The following is a 27,344-nucleotide window of genomic DNA, read 5'->3' as shown; positions in this document are numbered from 1 at the left end:
ATATATATATATATATATATATATATATATATATACTTATATATTGCATGTTAAAAGTAAGTTAGGAAGAAATAATGTTTAAGAACAATTTAAAGAGATTATTCAGTATTTAATCGAGTTAATAAAAAAAGTCAAGACGTAAAGATAGGTACTATAAAGAAAGATAATGAGTATATGATGTGACATTTAACTAGGCAATCACAGACAATGTACTGGAATGTCAACTCCCTGAAAATAGGGTGAAACAACGTCAACCAAATTATTTTGCAATGTAATGAACACAGTTCGCATTGCATTGGTTGACAAAGTCCGGGATGGATAGAATACCCTAAGAAATAGTAAGGACTTCTACAACTCTTCAAAACGCTCTTTAAAAACGATAAATTCGCAAAAGAAAACTGAAAAATTTTTTATTTATCGTATGTAATCTGATATAGACATCTTCAAATTATAATATTTAAAAAGAAAAAAGATAACAAGAAACTGTACAAACAAAGAAGTTATGTTCACAAACAGAAATTTTTTTTTTTTTTTTTTTTTTAGCCCTTTTTCTATCCGAATTGTCGAATAAAGGCCTCTCCCATTTCTCGCCATTCATCCCTGTTGTGTGCTAGGCGTTTCCACATTGGTCCTGCGACTCTTTTGATATCGTCGCTCCAGCGCATTTGAGGTCTTCCTCTTGGTCTCTTCGCATCGTACGGTCGCCAGTTTCCGACTTCTTTGTTCCATCTACCATCTTCGAGACGTTCGTTGTGTCCAGCCCATTTCCATTTTAATTTAGCTGCTTGTTTCGCGGCGTCCTTTATTTTTGTTTTGTTCCGGATTGCTTCGTTCGTTTGCCGATCTATTAGTGAGATACCAAGCATCTGTCGTTCCATGGCTCGCTGAGTTTTTCGAATCTTGTCCATGTTCTTTTTTGTGAATGTCCAGGTTTGAGCTCCGTAAGTGAGAACGGGAAGGATACAAGAATCGAACACTTTGGTTCGAAGGTTTTGGGGTATCTTTTTGTCTAAACAGAAATTAAACTTATTTAAATAAGCTATACCTACCTTCATTCGTTTATACCAACAGAAAATCCCTATGAAAGAATCGTGCATGGGAGGTGGTAGAGCCCTTGAAAAGTCCATTACTCAATTTCTTCACTTCACTTTTGGAATTTCCCATTATCACTTGTAACGTTCTGTAGTTAAGCATGGGATCCAGTGTCCAGAACGTGTTGTAAGTCGCCGATAAAGCTACGAAGAAAAATGGATTTTTTCTTTCTTTGAAACCCCACTTCAATCTAGGTTGTAACTGACTTGATCGGAATAGCTGCGATTGGGACGGAACCCTGACAGTTCTATGGAAATTATGTTGAGTATGCAAGGAGCGATTATAGTATAGCAGTCTCTATTAAAGAAGTTTATATAAAATACTAAATAGGGTAATTGACCGATAGCTTTTTGGGTAGTTTACTGGTCTACCAGGTATGAGTATTTTATGTTTACTCCTTTCATTTTGTCAGTGATTCTACGCTTATTAAGTATATCGAACAAAAATAGAACAAGCCACGTTTGTCCATATTTTTCAGTGTATCACGAATTCTGGAAGAATTTCGTTAAAGCCAGGTGCTTTTTTTTGGGTTTTAGGTCTACAATCGCGATCTTTTCCTTTGTGAATGATGGAGAATATTCAGTCATCCGATCTTATAGAGGTATTTTAAGCGACTTCAGTTCTTTCTTACTTTATGTGTGGGTATTTATGTATGGGCGTGTGTTTGCGGTCTCTTTGTTGTCTAGACATTAAGCAGCGTGTGAGGCAACGGAGTTTAGTGTGAGTCATCGTTTGACGTTCAGGTTTATTGGTGCCTCCAAGTTTGAGAAGGGCGATTGACAAATTTTTCAGGAAGCTAATGTCAATCTCATGATTTCCGTTTTCAAGGAACTCCTCAAGATGTTCACTGGTATTACTCCATCCAGGGATATATGCGTATTTTTTTCTGTATCGCCTGGGGATATGCTTCTTAGCTCTGCTTATGCAGTGCGGAAAAGACAAGTAGTGGCAGAATTAAATCCATCCTTAATCATCTAACATTGAACGTCCACTGCTCAACATAGATCTTCATTCTTTACCAACTTTTTTTGTATTCTTAGACAGTCTTATTTAATATAATAATGTGTTCCAATAAAAAAGTTGATACCAATATTGATTATTATTCTTCTTCTTAGGGTGCCTGTCCGTTTTTAACGTTGGCGATCATTCTGGCTCTGATGACTTTGTTGGTTGCTATACGGAATAGATGTGTTGAGGTCTTTATATACCATGCTCTCAGGTTAGCAAGCCAGGATATTCTTTTTCGTCCTGGGGCCTTTTTTCTTCAATTTGAGCTTGCAAAATGCATTGAAGTAGCTCATATCTGCCTTCATTTCTCATGTCCTAAGTACTGCAGCTTACGGCCCTCCACGATGTTGATCAAATCTGCGGTTGTGTCCATCCTCCGTAATACTTCGTCATTGGTGACTTTCTTTCCAGTATCTTCAGGATCCTTCTGTATAAGCATACCTCAGAAGCCTGAAGTTTTGATAGAGTTTCCCCCTTCAATGTCTACGTTTCTACTCGGTACAGAACACTGAGTACACGTAACATTTAAGGAGCCTTATTTTTGTTTCTATGGTGAGGTCATGGCTCTTGAACACAGAGCTCATAGTCAAAATGCACTTTTTGCCTTTCTGATGCGACATTTAATCTCTTGGATATTGTCACACGACTCATTGATTATAGTTCCCAAGTAGTTGTACTGTGAGACACGTTCAATTCTATTTGGTTCACGTACAGATTTGCTCCAGTTATGTTTTCCTTGCTGATGATCATTAGCTTGGTTTTGCTGGTGTTTATATCCAGTCCATATGTTCTACTTGTTTTCATTATTTTGTTCATTAAGTTTTGCAGCCCTTCTGTGGCATTCTAAAACATTATTGTATCATTTGCATACCGCAGGTTATTGAGCTTGACTCCATTTATTGAGATGCCTTCATCACCTCTATCAATATATCTTCAAAAATGTGCTCCGAGTCCAGTTTGAATATCAGTGGTAAAATTATACCCCCCTTAAGATTTTGACCTGATCTGTATATTCTCGATTTATTTGGAGCACCGCTGATTGATTACAATACAGGTTAGCTATTATTTTTAGGTCTGTTCCGTCAATCTCTATCATTTGTTTATGTCTGACTCTATCGAAAGCTTTCTTGTAGCGCAACTTATTCCTCGCATTTCCGGCAAATTCTTTTGTGGATGACTTTTAAAAACAGCTTTAGCATATGACTCATTAGGCTTATAGTCCTATAGTCTTCACAAACTTTTGCTCCTGGTTTTTTGGGTAATGGTACTGGTGGTACAAAGATTTGAGCCACTTTACTTGTATTTTTTCTGCCTTGTATATTTTATTAAATATTTCAGTTATTCTTTTTAAATGTTCTGCATCTAATAGCTTCAGCAGTTCTGCAGGAATTTCATCAAGTCCCGGTGCCTTTCCATCCTTCATTTGTCTGACGGCTGCCCTTATTTTTTCTGGAAGATTTCGGGACCTGAACTTTCTTTAATGGTGGGTTCTTGTATTGTTCTAAGGTCGGGGAAGAGTTTCTCCAAGTATTCTTCCCATACTTTCTTTTTATCTTCTTTGGTTATGGCAAGATTGCCTTCATCATCTGTTATTTTTCCGCTGTTGCGTTTTCGGAACTGTCCAGTTCACATGATTTACAATGAAATTATTCTGACGATCAATCAACAATGAGCAGTCCAGAAAACATCCCAACCGTTATCGCCTTGCGAAACAATTCCAGAAATTAAATTTATTGTGTTGCAATGAAAAACATATTTTTTGCATTATTAACTTCCGATTTTATGTCCATTCGACATCGTACTAAGTGTTTAGATTTAAAGTTTTTCTCACCGGTGGAATTCGAACCCGGGTCTCTTTCACGTCAACGAAGAATATGTCTCCTCAACCACCACATGGATGTAGCAATCAACATTAAATATTCAAATAAGCCAAATTGTTTTCATAAAACTTTATTCGTATCAAAAAGAAATTACAAAACTTTAACATCGCATTAAAAATATTGAAAACGTCTTCTCAATGAATGAAAATATGTTTTAGCTGGTTTTGTTCTTAAACATTATTATAATATTTATACACTATATTAGAATAACGAAACACATGGCTAATAAATATAACGAAAATAAACTGTGTTTTTATCTTGAAACTAAACTTAGAACATCAATATAAAATGAACATTTTTCCAGTATCGTCTTTATATTCGGACATTTTAGGCCATTAAGAAATTCTAGATGTTATTGTAACGTCAATTAGTGATACTAGGCCTCTTGTAGACATTTGTTTTTTTCACCGGAAAATGGAGCGAAAGGCTTTTAGCTTACAATACATGGTGAGCCTTAAACTTTTACAGGGTAGCGGGGATACCAAGCGGGGCCACTCACTCGCTTGTTGGAAATTTACTCACAATGAACCAATAAAACATTTTTACAAAAACAATGAAGCTTATGTCGATACTCGATATCCAGTTACATCGCATTATCAGTCACATAAAGTAACAAAGCAATGTCGGTGTTCAAATGTTATTTTATAGGGACAAAGAGGCCGTGGCTCAAGTAAACGTGTCTGTGACCCCAAACATAGAACTTGGAGTTAAAAAACTGCACCCCTTTAAGATACAGTTAGTACAACAATTAAGATGAAATGATTTAATTTTTGAGAAAGTTCTTCGCCGATACAATGTTTGAACGTTTCGGCAACTTTGACCACATTTTCTTCTCTGATGAAAGCCACTGTCATTCCAATGGGCTCATTCTTTTTGAGGTTTCCTTAAAAGACGACTCTACGTAAATGCAGCAAAAATAGTCGAATTTAAAGAGAACATTCGTCAAGAATTAGACATGGAGACAAACTATCGCCAAAAATTTTTATAACTGCCCTAAAACGTCCTTTTAAAACCCTAAATTTGAATCCTAAAGGGATAAGAGTTGTGCTGATGACATAGTTTTAATAGAATAGGAGATGACAGGCGAAATCAAACTGGAAAGAACCTGCAGAGAAATTGGTTTAAAACTAAATATCCCCAAAACAAAATACTTGACGTCCTTTTGTTATCGCGAGTAATGAATTTGCGTTTTTTTGCTTTTAAATCCGAAAAAAGTTATGCAGAAACTATTCAACTTGCTACAAAAGATATTTGAAGATGAATGTAGCAACAACACAGATGAAAGTATGCTTTAATCGGTTTAAAAATGTATCTCTATTAAAGCTCTCTATTAACGTGACTCTAGTTTAGGTCGACCTCGCAGCACAACATCGGAAAATATCGGACGTGTGAGACATGCAAGATATGCTTAATAACATAGAATGGAATGGAGATCAGCTGAGATCATCATCGGTAGAAAAATGTTAAATCACGTATGTTTTGCGGACGATGTTGTATTGATTTCATATATCCAGGAAGGACAATATACGTTCAAATAATTCGAAAAATCATCTAAACAAGTCGGTTTAAAAATAAATATTTCAAAAATCTATGTAGTTCACGACAAATCTAGTGACTAATTCTGGCCCTCTACAAATAAATAACATTAACATCACTCAAGTAACTAGGTGTAAGTAATTGGAGCATGAGATAGGCATCGAAAGGGATAATCAAACACATGAGATTAAAGAGGAATAAGTCTTACCTGGGCAGCATTTGGAAAATTAAAGTATGATACTCCCATATATCTGAAAAGGATTTTAAGCGACTGGTCGACTGGCATGCTGAATCTGTACAGTCCCGACATAGCTGCTATGTGTGTATATATATTTTTGTGCAGAGAATGGTGCTCAAAGAGCAAAATTTCGAAGACGGGGGGCAATTTAAACGAGGGCGACAATGGTACTGAAGGCCATTACAAAAATATAATTCCAGAACTGTATCAGTCACTTAAAATACCCATGACTGTTGTTACGTTGAATTTTGGCTGTATTGTATACACCAAAAAGCATAATAACCATAAACAATTCAAATTTATATTGAAACACTTCAAAAAGGTACCAAACCAGTATCTTCTGCTGAAGTAATGGGTCTTTAAAACACTATGTCGTCATTCTTAGCCAATGACCAATATCACGTATCATCTATGTACAATAATTACATGGTGTAAACTTAAATTTTAACACATTTATGTAAACATTTTCAAATCGGTATGATATATAATGCAAGTAGAGCTGGTTGCCTACTTTGATATGTAATTTACCTTCTGTAAACGTAATTTTTAGACTGTCAAAATTACATGCTGTTTTGGCTCTTAGTTAGGTTATGTTATTTTCAACTACTTATTTCTTTCTATCTTCTCGTTTCTTAATTTTTTTTTTTTGGCTTCCATTAAAAAACAGGAAAACAATTAGAGTTAATTTTGAACTTTTAAAAAACGGATAAAAAAGTTCTGACTGGCAAAGCAAAACCAAGAGAGTTTAAAAAAATGCACGATTGTGATAGGAATTTGCTATTAAGTCCAATTAAGTAGATGATAGTCCTAACAAAACATCGGAAAAATTGAGATATGAAAACTGTAATTTCTGATACTGTGAACTTTAATAAAATAAAAGATTAAAAACACTTTATTTGGATTAAATACAAGCCTTAAAGTTGGGTTAAGTTGCTCTCTCGCTGCAAGCTAAATGACATTTCTACGTAAATTTAGCCATAACAATACTAACACCAATGCAACCAATGTGGTGCATTGGGCCGCAGGCCTTAGGAGGCGCAAATAAATGGACCGTTTATTTGTGCGTTTTGGTGGAATTCGTTATGATATACTGAACAAAATGGACGGAAATAAAAGAAAAATACCTAGTAGTGACGAGTTCGAAAAAGGAAAAAACAAGAAGATGAAAAAGTGAAAAAAACTACCAAAGATTAACATGTTTAAAAAAAAACGGGATTTTCTGATACTTTTAAAAGTCAATCAGGTGACGATGGTGTTAGTGAGAGTGAATGTGAGCGTTGGGGTAAAATATCCACGACAGAAGAGATCGTCGCATTGAATTTTCTTGCCGATAACCAAAATTCAGAAATCCACCACAACGTGAGTAAGCCTGCTGATTTAAATATTACATATATCGCTCCATCTACACCAGCTACTGGCGTAAGTAGTACAGTACAAGAAAATACAGAGATCCGATGCAAAGAATCTCCTTCAGAAATGTCTAAAGACTGTGAGCAAACTGCGAGGAGAATTCGACGATGTCATGGACCAAGCCAGAAAGTTAGCTGCCAAGTGGAATATTGATCCCTCAATGACCTCCAAACGCAAAAGAAAAGTAAATACTTTTTTGACGAACTTTCTAGTGGCTATGAGTTTAGTGATCCTGTGCATTGCTTTAACCCTTTCGCTCATGGCGTACTATATATAGTACACCGACTAGAAGTGCACTTTTGTAATGCTAAATGAACGATTTATGCTGCGTGGTGCCATCTATAGCTTAATAGCAGATTTACCCATTTAGTAAAATGGTAGCCAATAACGACGTTTGTAGTTCTAAAAGTTTTAGTACCAGTTTACAACCTCGTGTCCTGAGAAACGGTTGCTTTTTTTATTTCCTAATTTTCGGATGACATTTTTGCAGTAAAAACGATTGAAAGGTAAGTTTTAATTTTTGTTATAAGTTTTGTACTTTGTTTTATTGACTTAAATATTAATTATTAACCAATACATCTTTTTTTATCGTAAACACAACGTATTTTTCTATGTACTACAGATAGTACATAAATATAACAAAAATAAGCCATTGAGTGAAAAAGAACTGTATGAGTTGATAGAGGCTGGACTTTCTGATGTGGAAGAGTTCGGAATGGAATTATCGGTAAGATCATCAATTAGTTATTTTTGCTTATCTGATAAGTTAATTTTAGGTAATGATAATGATATTAACAGTCAAGTAAATGATTTGGAGGCAGAATTTTCTGAAAGTGTCACTTCGCAAAGCACACATTTTTTGCATTAAATGTAAAGTACATCTATGTATAAAAAAAAAAACAAATTTTTTTTTTATTGTACCGCTACTCAACGTAATGTAAAAGAAATTTTAATACATTCAAATAAAACATGCTTAAATTATTTTGTTTTACCTTTGGCTCACAGTGTACTACGGGTAGCACATTTTATAAATATGTCAGCTGTCAACTAAGGTATTTTATTTTTTTGCTACAAAAATCTTTAAAAAATCAATTATTTCATAGTGCACATTAAAAAATTTTTATCTATAAAAACAAAAAGTCATGACTGAAAGGGTTAAAGTTAAGGTATTTTTGAGAGCTGTTGATATTCTTATTTCACAGTTAAACGAACGGTTTAAATCTATGGTATGTATAACTGACACGTCTAGGAATAGGGGCGCACGAGGAATACTTGCATTGGGACGCAGTCAGACTAGTTACGCCACTGCATGACATATCGTACCGTTTTTACAGAATCCGTTTTGACAACTGTAATCTGCTATACGTTTTTCGAATTTTATACCTGTATGCAATTATTTACGTAAATGCTACATCATAGGGTCATTATTGTCAAACTGAAAAATTATAATATATGTGTTCGCTTTGACACAAGTAAGACTAAAGATTAATACATGGAAAATTGTTCATTATATTCTTAAAAACTATATCAAACGTAAGAACTTTTTAACATAAAAAACAAACATGCCTCTGGTAATTGTAACAAAATAAATAATGCTCTATATATAGAGCATTGTTTAGAGCCTACTATAACATTATGCTAAAGCTTATTCCATAAGCTTAAGTCATCAGTCTGAATGATGGATTGACACAAAGATGGGAATTAGTGTAAAACAAGACAAAGACAAGGTTCCTTAAGTCAAAAACTTGATATAGATGGAATTAGAGTATACTTCACTGCAACATGTGAAAAGTAAATTGTTATATTATCTAATAGTAAATAATCCATCAGATCATTTAGTTCATATTCATCATAGTTCTATACTGATAGTCCAGTAAAGAAAATAAAATATATTACTTCCTATTCAACGGAAATAGAGACTTAATGTGATATAGTAGGCCAGACACGATTTAGAAGACAATTAATTGAACCAAAACTCTTGCATGTGTTTAACAAAATATTAGACGAACAAAATGGCTTATGTGAAATGACTAAAAGTAAGATTTCATAGTTTCGTCACCGTATATAAAATCAAATGTACCCAAAATTACAGAAAATACAGGAGGTAGGGACATAATATAAAAGATAAATTATTTATTGACGATTGAAGAATAGCATTCATTAAATCAACAAATTTGAATAAGTGTCTCTTTTGTAATGAAAAATCGTTATTTTGTTTGATTTTAAATAATTTTCATCGTTTGAAGTAATTGAAATGATTTTTAATTGTATATAAAAATAAAAACTAAGGAGATTAATTTAAAACGGATTCGACAATCTGCCGGTAAAGCTCAATGAATTTCAAGATCATCTCAACCATTCGGACACCGCAGCCTAACGTACAATGGTTCATAAACACAATAATTAGGTATCATAGTGTCCGAGTAATTGAGATTTTTTTAGTTGTCTAACAGAAACTTTCAGATTCATGATTTTCCTTCACGTAACTTTTAATACTGAATCATAATCTAGTTTTTCTGTATCTAATGTATCAGGATCCAGCATTAAAAGTTAAGTGAAGGAAAATCACGAAATCGAAACTTCTTACTAGAAAACTAGAAAAATATCATTTTCTCGAAAATTATGATAGTTAGATACAGTGAGTGATCAAATTATTAGAGCCACCTAGTAAAATTAATTTTTTTTACAAAAAGGGTACATAATTGAGCTGTATAATATATTAATGCATTTGTTTCCATTTGATTATCTTGGTACACTTTATAAAAGTACAATAAATAGTTTGGCAAAAGTGGCAACACAGTGGGCGTAGCAATACGTGACTCAGATGCCATTGTTTGTCAGTGCTATCCATCCTAGCTTGTAACTCATGTTCATATTATTTTGTGTTCTTGATGTTTAGAGTTATAATAAATAGCTTCCATTACTCTCTAGTGATATTCTAACAGTCGTTTACTATTTTTTGTGAATTTAGCAAACACTGCATGTTCGTTACACCAGTGGTACCAGAACATCATGGCAAAAGCCAAAAGCAAAATGGTCGAAGTAAAAACTTTATTATTGAACACTAATCACTCCAATAGAAAAATAGCATCAATTTTAAAAGTTTCAAGGGCAGCTGTGGACCGTATAGAGAAAAAACTTAACGAAAATATGGATTTGATCTCACGGCGCAAACAAAAATGTGGTCGAAAACAATTACAAGACCAGGAGATGAACGAAAAATTCGAGATATTGTCTTGGCAAACAGAAAACAACCTCGAAAGATCTTAATGAAAATGATGCACGAGTCTGGCATTAATATTTTACCAATGGCAGCTAGTCGGCGAATAAAGGATCTGGGGTTTTCAAACTGTCGTCCTGCAAAAAAGCCGCTACTCACACCAGCCATGAAGAAAAAAAGGCTAAAGATCATAAACATTGGACCATTGATGATTGAAATCAGGTAAATAACATTACTTAACATTGTTTTTCTTTTATATAGTTTACAGTTGATCAATTTGTACACGATTCTAAAATATTAATAATATTCCAGGTTTGTTTTTTGGACGAATCTACCGTGCAGATCTTCATGAATAGAACTGAATTTATGAGAAGACCTGGGGGAAAATACAACGCGGATTTTATTGTATGGACGGTAAAGCACCCCATAAGCATCATGATGTGGTCTCATAAAGTCAATGTGGTCTATCACCAGTAAAGGAACTAGTAGACTCTACATTATCGAAGGAACAGTGAGACAGGACCAGTATTTGAAAGTACTGCAAGCAAAATGCTTCTTCAAGTCCAGGTGTGGTTCCCGAATTAAAGATTCACGTTTATGCATGACTCGAAGTCTTGCCACAAGGCAAAAACAGTTACAAAATTACTTGCTGACAACCAGATAAAGGTGCTCGTGTGGCTTGGCAATTCGCCAGATCTGAATCCAATAGAAAATCTTTGGAAGCTTATGAAGAAAGAAATTTCTAATGAAATTATAGCTACAAAGCGTAAATTAATCAACCGCGTAATAGCAATATGGCAGAGTAGTGGAAGAATTCAACAAAATTACCAGAAATGCATAGAAAGTATGACAAGAAGGTGCCAGGTAGCTATTGCTGCAAAGGGTAACATTACCAAGTATTAGACTTACGGTTTAATTTTAAGTGTTTTCATGTATTTACTCATTTCTTTTTTAATATTTGTAAACTTAATAAGGTTCTAAATCACAATAAAATAGACTTAAGCACAAAAATATGTTTTATAGCTCAATAAAATACAATTTATAAACAAAAAGTAAAATTTTATGGGGTAGCTCTAATAATTTGATCGCATACTGTAGTGTGCATTATAATGCATTTTACACAAAATTGCGGTGTTGAAGTGGTAAAGGAAATGGACTCTTGAAATCGATTAAGCTCCATCTTCACAGGTTGGGATCCTACCCAGGGCGTAATATCTCTTTGTTTTTTTACTTTTATATAAATTTAAAAAATAAACTATGATAGCTGGAGTAATGTTGATAACGGATTCATCAACTAGTAAAACACGTTTATAAATCATGAAAATGTTTTAGTTCAGGCGATGAAAATTATTAAGAATCATTGTTAAGTAACTATATTGGGCCTTCGAATTACAAAATTTTGTAAAATTTAATATTGACCTCCTGTTTTTGAATTTTTATTTTAATCGCAAAATGTAATAAAAGGTATGTAGTAGGCGAGCTAATCAGGAATATGAAATCAGAAAGATACTTGCAAACTCAATGCGATTGAAATAATTTGGATCAAGTAGAATAGACCACTGATAAAAGTTTTATCAATGTGAACGAAACTTTTATGCGAACACACTGCAAGTATAAAAAAAGATTATAAAGAACCGTAGTAAACTTCATAAGAAATGATGTTTCCATAATATGATAGTAGTATACAAATTTCATTTCAATGCACCAGAGAAATCACAGTCAAACCCTAGGATCTGCTTTTATTAGTTTTCCTCTTCTATTTTATCACATAAGTGTAACTGCTGCAAAACTAAATTTGGTAGCTTTTCTTTAGAAGGATATTCATAATACTGGCTGACTTCTCCTAGTAATATATTAGTGTGCTTCTCCCAGAAAGCTGGCTGAATAAGATCTTCATGAAAAGGAAATATTACCTAAAACAACATAAGTTATAGCCCACAACGAAAATGAAATTACTGTAGTTGGCTGTATACCATAAATATAAAAAGTTTTATTTAAAAACCCTTTATAAAAGGTATATAATTAAAAAGACCCTTTCGGGCTACATCACAGAACGTTTTCGGACTAAAAAGTCCATTGTCAGTGTATTATTACCAGGTATAAATGAGTCAAGCCACTAAATATCCCTTAAAAAGTTACAATATTTTTGAAAATATGTTGTGATGTTTAACTATTTAACAGAAACCCTGCATGGCAATGTAAACCTACTAAACCCTATGTTGCCATGCAGGGTATCTGTAACAGGTGAGAACAGCAGTCATAGTGAGAGTAATGGTAATCTCCCTTGAATAAACATAGAGTAGAATAGAGAATAGAAATATGCTTTATTGTCACTGAAAATTGTACAATTTTATGGACAAAGCTTACAAAAATATATAAAGGCGGGTACACATATGCGAGCAGAACTGTTCGCGAACCGTTTGTGAACGCTATATTCGTTAATTTGTACGTGTACGACGGGAACGGGACGAACCGCTTGCGAGCTGTTCGTTCGTTGCTCGTCAGGAACCGCGGCCTGTCGGTTTTTGGGACGAACACAAAGAATGTTCGCAGTTAAATTTGGACGGTGTTCGAGACTATAAATTGTTTCTGCTAAGTGTGCGATGAGATCATTCGGTTAAACAAAATTGCTGAACGAGCGCGGCTTATTCAAAAGTAACGAGAGAAATTAATAACAGATAATGTAAACAAAATAACGAAATGTTTAGAATAACGAAGTAAATTAATTCTCGGTTTGTTATTAGATACTTAGGGTATTGGATAGTCTGAACTTAAACATATTTTCAACGAACTCTTCGCGAACAGCTCACGAGCAGTTCGCAAACAGTTCAGCTCGCATATGTGTAGATATACATAGTGCGAACTGGAAATAATAAAAAGTGAGTCATCTTTACTATTGGACTACAACGTACCACAGCGGCAAAATTTAATTCATATACATTTCTTAAAATTTCTTTATTTATGTTAGGTTATATATGCCGCTTAGTAAGACATTGAACTGAACTGTAAACTTCCTCCCTGAGCCTCTAAAATTACCGGTTCTTCGAAAGTACGCAGAGAATTGTCGGAAATTTTCAAAACACATGTCTACAAAAGGTTCAATTTCTCTCTTGCTATCAGTTTAGGATTAGTCTCTGGCGTGTCACATTGGCAAACGGAAATACTTTGTTATTTATTTTTATAAGTGTGTTTCTTATAGCTAAATTATATACCGGATTGTGAAGTGTGTGTTTTTGTGTTTATTTATAAATTATTTTGTATTTTACGGTAGACTTTGGAAGGTAAGTAGTATTTATTTTTTTAAATTTATTTGTTCAGTGCATATACGTTTATTAATAATATTCAATTATTGATTTTGTTAAAATGTATTGCAGCATTGAATATTTAAGGACACGTATTTAATCTTTAAGAATAACTCCAGAGGTAAAAATTGTTGTGATGAATATTCTACAAGGTGTTACGAAACGAGAAAAATTCAATGTTTCGGATGCTGTTTCTCTTTGCAGCATCTTAACGCAAATATCTGACAGTAGTATACATAAACTTTTAAAAGAAAACAAAGAAAGTGTTCAGGAAGAACACAAAGAAATAAGGGGGAGAAAACCAATAGATGATGAAGTACGAAGGATTATTTGTCAAAAAATTCATTCATTTTTCTTTAGGAATGAAATTCCAACGTTAAGAAAATTTCTGCGGAAATCGGCAATTATGCCACTTTACCAAAAATCTCACGGGAGATAATACTGCGTACACTTTATTTAATGAATTTTAAATATATGAAACGATGTCGACAAAACAGTTTATTAGAAAAAAGTGAGATTGTTATATGGCGTAATTATCTTAATAGGGTTCGCCAATCTTGTAGTGAAAAAAGAAAAATCTATTATTTAGATGAGACTTGATTAAACGAAGGTCATACTGTAAACAAAGTTTGGCACGATTTAAATATTAAAAGCAGTCGACAAGCCAACCAAAAAATCGGGAGATTATCCCGAGGACATAGATGCTGAGAAATTTGAAACCTGGTTTTCGTTATATTGACAAAAATTAAACCTGGCTCAATAATCATTTTAGATAATGCTTTCTACAATAGTTGTCAAATAGAAAAGCTTCTAACAACAAGTTGGCGAAGAGGAGAAATAAGTGAATGGCTAGATAGGAAAGAAATTGGGTATGACAAGTCTCTGGTTAAGCCGAAGTTTCTAAATATTGCACGACAACATAAACAAAAATTTCAAAAATATGTTGTTGATGAAATGGCTTGTAACGATGGGGTTTTTGTTCACCGATTACCACCATACCATTGTGAGCTTATTCCTATTGACCTAATTTGGGCACAAGTAAAAAAGGAGGTAGCAAGTAGAAAAACTACCTTTAAGTTATGTGATGTAAAAGTGCTCTTCCACGAAGCCATAAATAACGTTACCCCAAAGAACTGGCAAAAGTGCATCTTTCACACGCAGAAAGAAGAAGAAAAGATGTGGAATTTAGATATACAGGCAGATATCATTATGGAACCCATTGTCGCTTAACTCGGTGCAGATAGCGATACTCACGACATTTCTGATGTTGAGTAAAAGTAAGTTATGTAAAATTGATTATTAATTCAATTTGAAATGTATTTTCGTAAGATTTCCCAAGAACGTATACAGGTAGATATCATTATGGAACCCATTGTCGTTCAACGTGGTGCAGATAGCGATGACTCAGACATTTCTGATGTTGAGTAAAAGTAAGTTATGTAAAATTGATTATTAATTCAATTTGAAATGTATTTTCGTAAGATTTCCCAAGAACGTATACAGGTAGATATCATTATGGAACCCATTGTCGTTCAACGTGGTGCAGATAGCGATGACTCAGACATTTCTGATGTTGAATAAAAGTAAGTTATGTAAAATTGATTATTAATTCAGTTTGAAAAGTATTTTCGTGAGTTTTCACCAATAGGGTAAAATGAAATTTGATTGTGTTGTTGATATCTTTGGAAACACACGTGTGTTATTTGATGACGCCGTTTAATTTTATTGTGAATTTTATTTTGATTCTTTTATACTTGAACCCGAAAATGATAATACATATAGTAATTCATTTACTTTTGTATGTAAAATGTACTATTTAATATAATAAATTTTAAAATTGTATTCTATTTTAAAAATATTTTTAAGGTACTCACAAAATAAATATTAATATTAATAAAATTGCTGTAAATATTTATTAAAAACCTCGACGCCTATGGTCTTCCTTGCGTCCTTCCATTCCACACCGTAACTGTCTATACTTTAAAAATTCGTCACTCCGTACAATATCCAGATCGAAGATAGTGTTTGTACTAAATATGTAATAATAAATCCATAAATAAATGTTAGCTAATTAAGCACTTTCCTTGGAATGTATAGAATAGGATATATGACAAACTGCCGTTCCAATATAATGCGCAATAAAAATTTATATACAGGACGAGACCTCTAATATGTAAATTAAAAAAAAAATTGAATTGTTAAAGTTTTTATTCCACATTACCTTTTCACATTTAGCCGATTACGATCCTGCAACTGTCAGATTTAACTAAAATGTCATGCAATAATTCTCGACATTCTTAAAATCCTATATGAAGTCAAAATTAGTGAAGTCGGACCAGGTTTTTACTTTAAGTAGATCAGAAGTTATAATTTCATGAAGACTTGCAATATTTGAGTTCCTCCAGGTAATACTGGTATCATATCATCAGCAAAAAGAAATATTTTTCCATCGATTTTTAAGTTAGTGATGTCACAAGTGAACCTTGTGGTACTCCAAATACAATGCTTTTGTGACTAGAGTCAGTATTTGTAGTTGTTTCCTATTCCTGAAGTAAGATTGGAACCAATTTAAAGAAATACCTCGAATTCCGTAGAAATTTAGTTTTTTTATCAAAATGTAATGTACCCAATCAAAAGCTTTGGTATAGTCACAAAAAACAGTGGCAGTATAAAGATTATTGCTAGAACATATTCTAACATATTAAGCTGTGAAAATTATTAAATGTAAGTGCTAATATAAGCAAAAAATGTTATAATATATTATTACAATTAATTATATATTAAGCTTTGAAAATTATTAAATTTAAGTAAAATATAAACAAAAACAAATATTAAAGTTCTGATGAATCTAACTGCAAGCGAATACTCTCATTCGGCGCCCTTGACTAATTCTCCTGTTCACAAATCGAGTAAAATCTGTTTGGATTAATAACACGTGAGAGCATGCAGTCGCCGGAAATGATTGGATTTTTTAATTTATTGGTAGGTACTTGACTAACTATAAATACAAAATAGCTTAGTCAGCCCATAAACTTAATAGGTAAATATGTATTATATGTGCATTTCTTACAGTATTTATGTAAACAGTACTTCTTCTAAAGACATAATAACAATAAACATTTTTTTATTTTCTTTTAAAAAATGATGACTGTAGAACATACAAATTAAGTTTTTATACTGGTAACAGACATACAGCTATAATATCTACAAGATACTGAGTGTTGAGGAATACAGTTTAAAAGACTATTTTATTGACAGATTAATTATTTTACTTAATTTAAGATACTTACAATATTATTGAATTATAAGCATTTAAAAGATGTATCTCACCAAAAAATGCTGACTTGCACTGTCAAGTCAAGAGCCAAGCTGACTAGATATTATAAATGCAAAGGATTTTTATTACTATATTTATAGTTGTTTATGATATATTGTTATAGTTTTGTCCATATCCCCCTTGCAGTCACTGTGTCATCAATTGATGACACAAGAATTTTAACTTTGTTTAAGTAAATATTACAGGATGTTATGGTATAGCAACAGTGTAGTTATCTCACAACATCCAATCTTAATTAGATTTACGACCCGTACCGTAATATAATCTGTTAAATTCCTGTTGAACTAGTACGCAGTTTCTCTGTTTATAATCACAATCACAGCGTTTTATGAAAGCTATCGACGCAATTCAAATTATTATATTTTTTACCCTTCTTTTTTGTTTTTTTTTCAAATATTGGAAGCTTCTATAACAGCGTTCCACGTTAAGAAAATAACATTAGGCTTATGGAGATCAGTGTTGCCAAAACTCTCAGGAATGCGGTTTACTAGATTGTCAATATATTTTTCGAATTTCCATTTTCAATTAACATTTAACTGTAAAGTCAGAATAACAACTGAAGAACCACAAAGCCTTTATATCATTATGTAGTCTCAGAGAACGACATAAAATCGCTGATATACGCACACCGTATTATTTTAAGTTGCAATTAGTAATTAGATATATGCATTCCAAGCGGTCCGTTTATTTGCTTTTAAATCTTTAATAGCCGGCAAAGTGCATGATTTAACTAAGCAATATTTTCTACTGATTTCTATGATTCATGGTATATGATATTCTTACCGAAAAACAAATAAACTGTCGTTACTATAATTAAAATAAGTTAAAATAAAATTATCTTTTGTAAATACTATTTATTTAATTAAAATCATTTTCCCTACTTTTCATCTCTTGTTTCGAATGGGCACTTTTGGTCAATTACGTTAAAAAACATTAATTTAATTCATGTCTGTGAAAACGAAAATACAAATTATACAACCCTGTATCGTGCTTGTGTTCATCTCGGCATCGCTGCGCTTCTATATCGTCCATAAGAAATACATCCCTATCTCCGCAATGTTATTTTCTTAACGTGAAACGCTCTATAGGTGCAAATAATAATAGGATGTGGCACAGCGGACGAAAATGCTGATAAGAAAATGCTGAACATAAGAGATTGGGTGGACTGTGGCCACAGGTGACTGGATTATTTCCTGACATAGGTGCTCACAGGACACGGGTGTTTTAGGGCCTACCTCTCTAGGTTCGGAAAGGCTGACATAGATGAATGCCTATACTGTGGACACTCGGACACTGTGACACATACGATGTTAGATTGGAATGAAATAGAAAAAAAAAAAACTTTTTGGTCTTTTAGGAGCTGTAGTTACGAAATTGTCACAAAGAATTGATGTCTTTAATGTTTAACTTTACTTTGATAATTTCTTTTCAAATTATAACTTGTTGCAACATTTAAGACATAAATTTATTTATGCCGCATGCACTGTTTGAAAAGATAGATTCAAACAGTCCCCATTTGCATTTGATAAAGAGAGGGTGCGTGGATCAATAGAGGAAATAATTAGCCATGATGGTGAGATTATTATGACAAAATGATATGATAATAAACCATTCTGTATGGCATCAAATTTTATGAGCCTCGGATCCGTAGATAACTGCCGCCGGTGAAATAAAGCAATGAATGAATATGTGAATATTCCAAAACCAGAAGTGGAGCAAAAATATAATTTGAACATGGGTGGCGTTGATAAACTTCTTCTTATGGTGCCCTATCCAATTAGTGGATGTTGGCGACAATTCTGGCATACTCCTCTCGGTTTTGTGTGGCTCTAAAGAGTGCATGGGCATTGAGGTTTGTCCATGGTTTGTTGATAAACTAGACTGTATGATTTCCTTATACAGGACTTTTATTAGGTCCAAAAAGTGGACTCTGCGAATGTTTACATGTGCCATAGATCTCGAATAGATCTCCTGAATACAAACAAAACCTTAAATTTCATGTAGCATAGGAGCTAGAAAAAGAGGGCGCCCGTCAAATGGAACTAAATCAGAACCGTTGAAAAAAGAAAAAGAACCAGGAAAACCTACCTATTGATGATGTAAGGTTTGACACGATAGCGCATTTTCCAATTTCCATTTTCCATTTTGTAAAAAATGTAAAGTACATCTATGTTTGACAAAAAATAAAAATTATTTTTTACAATTTCATAAACCGTAATTTTGTTTAATATATTATAATCATTAAATCATGTTTTTTAAGTAAAATCCACAAGGAATCTACGTTCCTGTAGTTGGCTGTATACCATATATTAAAAAATTTATTAAAATCCCTAACTAATTAAAGTAATTTAACCAACTATAACCACATAATTTTCTCTCCACATTTCATCTTATATACATAATTTTAAAACAACAACATTGATGGTTGATACTGTTATATTAATTTATTTTACTTTAACAATTTTAAATAATGTTGGCTTTTGTCTTAAGTAGACACATACAGTTATATTGACTGCTCTGTTACGACTTCCGTCCTAACTTGTCAACATTGTCATTTCAATCAGTTGCTTCCATAAAGCCCTCGTAGACACACCGTCTCAGGACTAGCAACTTCAACGTGGAGTCATATGTCGCCATGTTACCTAATCCAACGGTAACTTTAACATCTTAACATTTTATAAGAAATACTGTAAACCAAATGTAAATAATTATTTTTTTAACAGGTTTTTTACCCATATATTTAGTGGCTACATTCATGTACTCCTAGTAAGTATTAACCACACTTTGCATTAACCTTGGTCAACATTTAAACTTCACGTTCTTTTTAATTAAGTGGTTATAAATTTTCTAGGACACTGATGATGGAATTATGGATTCCGAAAACGTTTTGTCTAACATAGCCCGTTTGGGTTTTTAAATATCGTCGGCGTCATGTGAAAATTGCGTAAGTCCACTTTTTAAGAAAATCCGTATTTTAATGCCATCTTGTTAGGCAGTTCGAACTTCATAACACTACAAAATATTTAAGCGATTACTTACTAGATGGTGCCACAAGATATGGATTTGAATGTTGCCCAAATCCGACGTTATCTGAAGCAACATGAATTTTGCGTAAGTCCGCACATTCTTCACTGTGAACGTGGTTTAATAACGTGCATCCAGAATTATTTCATTTATACGTTTAAAAACAAGATTTTTTATTGAAACAGTAATTGGAATTAGCTGTCAAATAGTTCTGGTAAGTAAGTTTTAAAAAAAAATTCCATACGGGTGTGTTTTTTTTTTTTGTTAAATTCTCTTAAAATTAGGCATGAGACTTAGGCATTTTTCAGTTTTCATTTCAAATGGAGTTACGCCATTTTCATATTAAAATGATTTGTTGGTTTCATGCACGTGTTGTGATTTTAGAAATAAAATAAAGGGACAACAGAACCAATTGTGAGTTTACTGACGCATTTTTGTTCTTTTTTATATTCTACCTCCAGATCATTCAATTTCAATATCATACGATAAGTTATGCACAAAGCCAAAGTCCTATGTTTTGGGCTGATTTCTATGTATCCAGTACTTGGGGAGGGGGGTTTATTTAACACCCGTGAATTTAATTCACGAGTGAAATTCGTATAATACAGTGATGAGCGTCTAATAACCGGCAAAATATCGCAAAAAATGGAAAACATAAGAATCTGTTAAATAAAACGAGATGAAACTAGTCGAGGTGGGAAATTTAGCGATAAAAACTTAAATTAAAAACAAAATTAAAAATCTATTGATAGTTTTTCACCTTTAGACGTATCGAATGAGTTTGGCAACTGCCACTGTGACAGAAGAATTTTATAAAATGTGACAGTGACAGTTTGACTCCGATACGTCTAAAGGTGAGATACTATTAATATTATGTATATTTATAGGTTTCTATCGCTAAATTTTCCACCTCTACTAGATATTCGTCAAATACATAATATAAATCAGACTTAAATATATATATTTTTTTCAGAATGAATGACAGTTCAAGAAGTTTTAAAATACTAAGCAAAGTGACACTTATAAGTGAAGATAAAGATGGTGCTTCCTCAAGCCAACATAAAAACAAGCTAACGGTTATTACTGATATCAATAAACCCCTTGGAAAATCAGAGCCAAAAGTTGTTGTTTTAAGCGATGTTAGCAATTTTTCTTTAAATTCAGATTATTTATCTGATGCAATAAAAAGTTTAAAAGAAGAGTGTATCCAAGCCGAAAAAGCTCTTAATGCATCTAGAGAAGATTTACAAGAAAATATTGATCCCAACATAACGGACAATGAAGAGTTTGTCCAGGAAATTTAGAACTAAATAACACTGATATTTTAGATGCCTTTATAGACATAGATTCTCTAAACAAAGCCGATGTAACTATTGAAGAGGCTAACTACAAAAACAATCTAAGACGGGATAATATTTTGAATAGCGATGAAGAGAAACTATAAATAACTAGCAGTACAAACTTTAGCGATGTTTCTAAAGGCAACAATGGAAATGAAATAAGAAACTCAACTGGTTTTGAAAACAATATCGATATAAATGCCACGAAAAAGGAAAATTCTGGGTTAAATGATGACTCATTAGAAAAAGAGAGTAGCTCAAAAGCAGAAAAAAATGTTGCTGCAGAGCGCAAAAGTATGAAAAACAGATTAAGCGACAGTCAAGACTGGGAGTACAATACCAACAAGAAGAAGAGACAAGAAGGGGCATCATATAAGGGAAGAAAGGATAATAAATTTGTGGTGTAGAAACATGAAAGGAAATTAAAAATTAGGTGTTCGTGTGAAGAAAGAACGTCGAAAAAAATCACTTTCAAATGTTATATTTTAAGCGAAGAAGAAAGACAGCAGATATTTCAAAAATTCTGGAGAAGAAATTTACATGGGAAGAAAAAAAAGTATTTGTCAGTGGAAGAGCGATTGCCTCAAGTATCAAAAGAGCCAGAAACCGAAAATCTGAAGGGGAGAGTCGAAGAAAATGTTCTTTTTCTTTCTTTCTAGACAAGAAAAAGGGTGTGCAAAACCATGTTTTGCAACACGCTTGGTGTGTCTATGAGAACTATTACTCATTGGTTAAGTGGAAGCCTCAATTCACCAGAAACCAAAAAAAGTGATCGAGTAGAAACTACAAAAAGTAATGATTTCGACAATAAGAAGCAGTTAAAAAATGATGAGAAAAAGAAACAGTAAGAGATTTTTTTAACAGCTTGTCAAAGCTAGAGTCTCATTATTGTCGGAAATCTTCTACTAAACTATATCTAGAGCCACGCTGGAAAACCAAAGCTGAACTGTATGACTTTTACAAAAATACAGATAGAAAAACGGAACCGGCTGGATTGACCCTATTTAAATATATTTTTGAGGAGTCAAATTTGTCTTTATTCAGTCCCAAAAAAGACGAATGTGATATTTGTGTAGGATATTGAACACAAAACGTTTCAGAGTTAGTTTATCAAGAACACAGAATTAAAAAAGATGAGGCGCGTAATGAAAAAGAAAAAGACAAGGAGTCACTAAATCAAGTTTTTAATATGGATCTTCAATCTGTTCTATTGTGCCCACAGTCAAACGTGTCTGCGCTCTATTATAAAACTAAATTGATTCTTCACAATTTTACTATTTTTGATCTTCATACAAAGGATGGTTACTGTTTTTTATGGCACGAGGGAGAAGGAGAGTTAAAGGCGAACTGTTTTGCCACGATTATTTGCACTTTTTTATGTACCAAAGTCTTACTAAACATGGATCCAAACAACAAATTTATTATCCTTTACAGTGACGGTTGTGGTGCACAGAATGGCAATTACACTATATCGAATGCCCTTTTAAATTTTTCAATGGAAAATAATGTTTGTATTATTCAAAAAGACTTAGAGAAAGGGCATACACAAATGGAATGCGATTCTATGCATTCGACAATTGAAAGGAAGATTTCAGGAAGGGTAATAAATGTACCAGCCGACTATGTTAATTTGATAAAAAATGCGAGAAAAAACCCAAGACCTTATGATGTACAATATTTAAACAATGCTTATTTTAAAGATTTTTCTAAAATCAACTTGGTCAAGTCAATTCGTCCTGGAGGTAAAACTGGTGACGCTACCGTGCAAAATATTAGAGCATTAAAATACAATTCAGACGGATCCATAGAATATAAGATTAAACATTCCGATGAGTTTCAGATCCTTCCCGTCAGATTCAATAAGAAATGCTCAATTGTTCCCATGGAAAAACTGCGAAAACTTTACCAAGGTAAATTAAAAATTAAACGGGAGAAATTTGAACATCTTCAATCCCTAAAAAGTACCATGGAACCAGATTACCATCCTTTCTATGATAGTCTTGAACATGATTAAGCTTAATTTTTGTGCGTAATTTTTATTTTTAGTTAATAAAGATTTATAATGTCTAGCGTTTTGTTTTTTTTTAGCGACTAATAAAATTTTTTTAATAAAATAATAGTTTTCTTTTTAAATGAAATTTGCGTAAGTCCAAATATGTAACGAATTTTTGTGTGATTTTTGCCTAAGTCCATTAAATTATCCAAATTAAAAGTAAACGATGTTTCTTTTAACATTCCTGAAATTATTTTTCAAAACTAACATGATTCCAAAAAAAAACTACAAGTATTATAATTACTCTAAGATAAAAACTGTTTTTTCACTTCCTATAAAATTTACATTTTGGTACTTAGGCAATTTTCATATGATGCCGGCGATATATACCTTTTACAAAGGATTTTAATAATTTTTTTTTAAGTAAATAAATGTATTTTTATCCTACCGTTTAGTTGTAAAAGTATATGTAATACTTCATAAGTTTGTGACCAGTTAGTCACAATGTCATCAATTGACGACATCAAAAACGAGCCCTATTTTAATAAAAAAAAATGATAATATTCCTACCAAAAGAGAATAAGAATACCATAAGTGGGTAGGAATTAGTAACCAAATATTTTTAATTACACTAAAAAAAAAGCATGACCGAAAGGGTTAAAGCTGATATTCCCATGCCCGACATTATTGTTTGTAAACCATCCGAGATATCTGCAAAAACTACTCCGTCGTCGGCATATTTAATGTTGTTTAGACGCACTCCATTGACTAATACGACTTGCTGTAATTCTCCCAGCTCCCAGCGCCTGTTCAAAGATAATGTTCAGTGCATCTGCTTCGTTTTTTTATTGTCTTGTAATTATAATGTGCCTCTTGTATCTTGATTTACATGTATTTAAGGTAAGCTTTTTTCGCTTTATCGACTACAATTGACATTCCTGCACCTCTGCATAAGCACTTGTACAGCGAATAGACCCTCACGGGTGTCTAAGGCATCGCAGAATCCAAATTGTGTCCATGATACTTGTTCTTCCCATTTTTTATAATACATATATTCTACTTCTGCCATATATCACTTTTAAAAGCATTTTGAATAAGTGATTTTGTAAAGCGTTTAAGAAAAGAAGGTCAAATTTAAACAGCTTTTGTGAAATATAGTTGTTATCCATTTTATTCCCTGTTCATCCCTAAGTTTCAAGGAATTCTGTACAAAACCTGCAGGGCCCTACAGCTCTACCATCTTTAGTCTTTCTAATAGCTGACGCGACTTCTTCAATTGTAATCAAGGGTCCTGTTTGGCATTCAGTGTCTTCAATGGTACTCTGCCTTTCATCTATAAAAGTTACTTCTAGCATCCAGTTCACACTTAATAGGGGTTTGCCTTGGTTATCTGCCAAACACCCAACTCTTCTTGGCTTGTATAAGCCTGCACCTTCTTTAATTGTTCTGTGCATATTGAATAAATCATGTTTATGTTACAATAGCGGTACTTCCATACATTGTTCTTCTAGCTGTGTATCCTTAGCTATTCTGATTGATTTTTGATTTCTTTGTCTATTCTTTTGTATAATGTCATGTCCTTCACCTTCTTTAATTGTTCTGTGCATATTGAATAAATCATGTTTATGTTACAATAGCGGTACTTCCATACATTGTTCTTCTAGCTGTGTATCCTTAGCTATTCTGATTGATTTTTGATTTCTTTGTCTATTCTTTTGTATAATGTCATGTCCTTATCTTTGAAATCTCACCTCCTCCGGTATATCTAAAATCTCATTTGTCATCCATGATTTTTTCTTCATTGGTGGTTCTTTTTGGTGGTTTGAGGAATTTCTTTTTTATGTACTGCGAACCTCTAATCATGTGTTTCATATGTCTATGTCTGTGAGGCTTATTGTACAGTATTCTTCACATTTCTTGGCTCCTGGTTTTTTCAGAAGTGCAACACACTCAGACTTCAGCCATTCTATTGGTATTTCTGCAGAGTTGTATATCTTGTCAAGTACCTTAGAGACGAACTTATATAGCAAAATACCATTGCAAAGTGTACACAGTCCAAGTACCGATAACAATAAAAGTAATCCATCATGTTTTTGCTGATCCTATATTGTTGACAGTTCAGTAAGTGACGGTTTGGCAGTTATGAATTAAAAAAAAAATTTAATGTAATTTTAATTCATGTTAACATGAAGTTCAAGAATCATAAAAGAAAAAGGAGAACCATTTAATGAATAATTATTATATACCAACTATGCTCCTAAATAATTTCTCCGAAATCAAAAAAACTTCCTAATATAGTGAATATATAGATTGGAATAACTTCAACCATTATGAAAAATTTAAATTACATACCTGTCTTCGTTTTCCATGAAAAGGATGCCCAATTGTTTTCCTTAGTAAAATAGTTCCTTTCTTGTACAATAGGGGTTCATTATTATAGTTAATCTGAAATTGCTTGAACAAAATTTCGTGTTTGTCAGATGAAATAGTACCAGACAATTTTTTTTCAGCTTCTGAATTGGACAAACCTCCTGAAAATTTTTACAATATTTATTTTACTATAGCGAAGTTAAAAAAACCAATTTAAATCCTTTAATTTATCTTTAAAACAATTAACTGTCAAACAGTCTTGTAATTCATTAGGCAAATCATTGAATTTTTTGAAACCCCTAAATATTAATGAGTTCATTAAGATGCTATAATTCATTTTAGAAAAGTATATGTCATTTTTATTTCTGGTATCATGTCTGTGCGTATTATGAAAATTAATAAATTGCTGAAAATAATTAGGCACCACATTGTTTTCAATTTTATAAACCAAAATCAATGCAAAATGCAAATACCAACTTTCTTACAAATCTAGACAGCATTGTATATTCTAGAAAAAGTCTGATAACAAAGGTAATGCATATAATGAGAAGAAAACAGGTACATAATCTTAATTCACCTCTTGTAACAAGTCAATATTAGGATACTCCCTCAATTCCATGCCAAAAACTTTGTAAAATAATTTATTGGAAAAATAACAAACAAAAAATAAAACAGGGTTACTTTCCTAACCAAGGAGATCTTCTAAAAGAGCAAAGTGAATTGAAATACAATCATCTAATATAGAACCAGACTTAAAAGTCTGAACAAATTTAAATTTTTTTTACTCTCAATGTTTCTAACATCTTTTTAATAGAAGATCTCAACCTGAAGATATATAACATATATCTATAATTAATGTAAAATTAGTCTTTTAGTGCAATTAAAAAATTATAATCCAAACACTTATGTATATATAAAGATCATAAACTTAACAAATAATTCTTGTAATATAAAATAATTATTACCCTTAAGCACAAGTGCCCAGAATGCAGTATTGTACAGATTGTTTATATGGCAATCAGCCTGTCTCCAGCTAAGATAATTTCTTAAGTTTTCATCAGAAGGATAGAGGACAACTCTTGAATCAAATGCAGGTGGATATTTCATTTTCAAAGATGGGAAATAGTCTTTCCAAAAATAAACATAGGCTGATGTAAATAAACTATTCAGGTAAGTCATTATTTTATCTTTTCTTCTATTGTAGATGAAAGTTTCTTTTCTTAATACAAAAGAGTATTCATCACTATGGCCATAAGCTATGACAATGTCTTTGTATTCTTGCATAACAACTGTTGCAGCTTTATTCATTAAACGCAATGCTCCAGCGTCATTTGGTTTATCGAATTCATGGTTTTTTGAAAATTTGTGAAAGCCTTTTCCATCAACTCGGACAACGATCCAGCAATTTGGCAGTAGAATATCTTCAGTTTCAAAACTTTTTACGTATTCGAATTTACTGTTGGCCATTGCGGTAGTATGAATTCTTTTAACAAAACAAAATGGAAACAAACGATTAAAAAGCATTAACTAACTGTACCACGTACCACACTACACAATCGAAAACTCACGTGTAAGAAATCAAAACACACTTTGA

At 32.7% G+C, this 27,344-nt stretch overlaps 1 protein-coding gene across 1 annotated transcript; it reads right to left on the bottom strand.

Moving 5' to 3' along the window:
- Nucleotides 1-124: 124 nt before the first annotated feature.
- THG (tRNA-histidine guanylyltransferase) lies at nt 125-27,344 on the bottom strand. The gene is made up of 3 exons (XM_072541015.1): nt 26,716-27,344; nt 25,733-25,911; nt 125-12,297 (listed from the first exon to the last, which is right to left on the bottom strand). Exons 1-3 carry the CDS (start codon nt 27,272-27,274, stop codon nt 12,127-12,129), a joined length of 909 nt encoding a protein of 302 aa, XP_072397116.1. The 5' UTR covers nt 27,275-27,344; the 3' UTR covers nt 125-12,126.

This window comes from Diabrotica undecimpunctata, chromosome 8 (genome assembly GCF_040954645.1).
Source record: "Diabrotica undecimpunctata isolate CICGRU chromosome 8, icDiaUnde3, whole genome shotgun sequence".
NCBI classification, from domain to species: domain Eukaryota; kingdom Metazoa; phylum Arthropoda; class Insecta; order Coleoptera; family Chrysomelidae; genus Diabrotica; species Diabrotica undecimpunctata.
The sequence above is the reverse complement of the archived record's forward strand: the minus strand, read 5'-3'. Positions and strand labels throughout refer to the sequence as shown.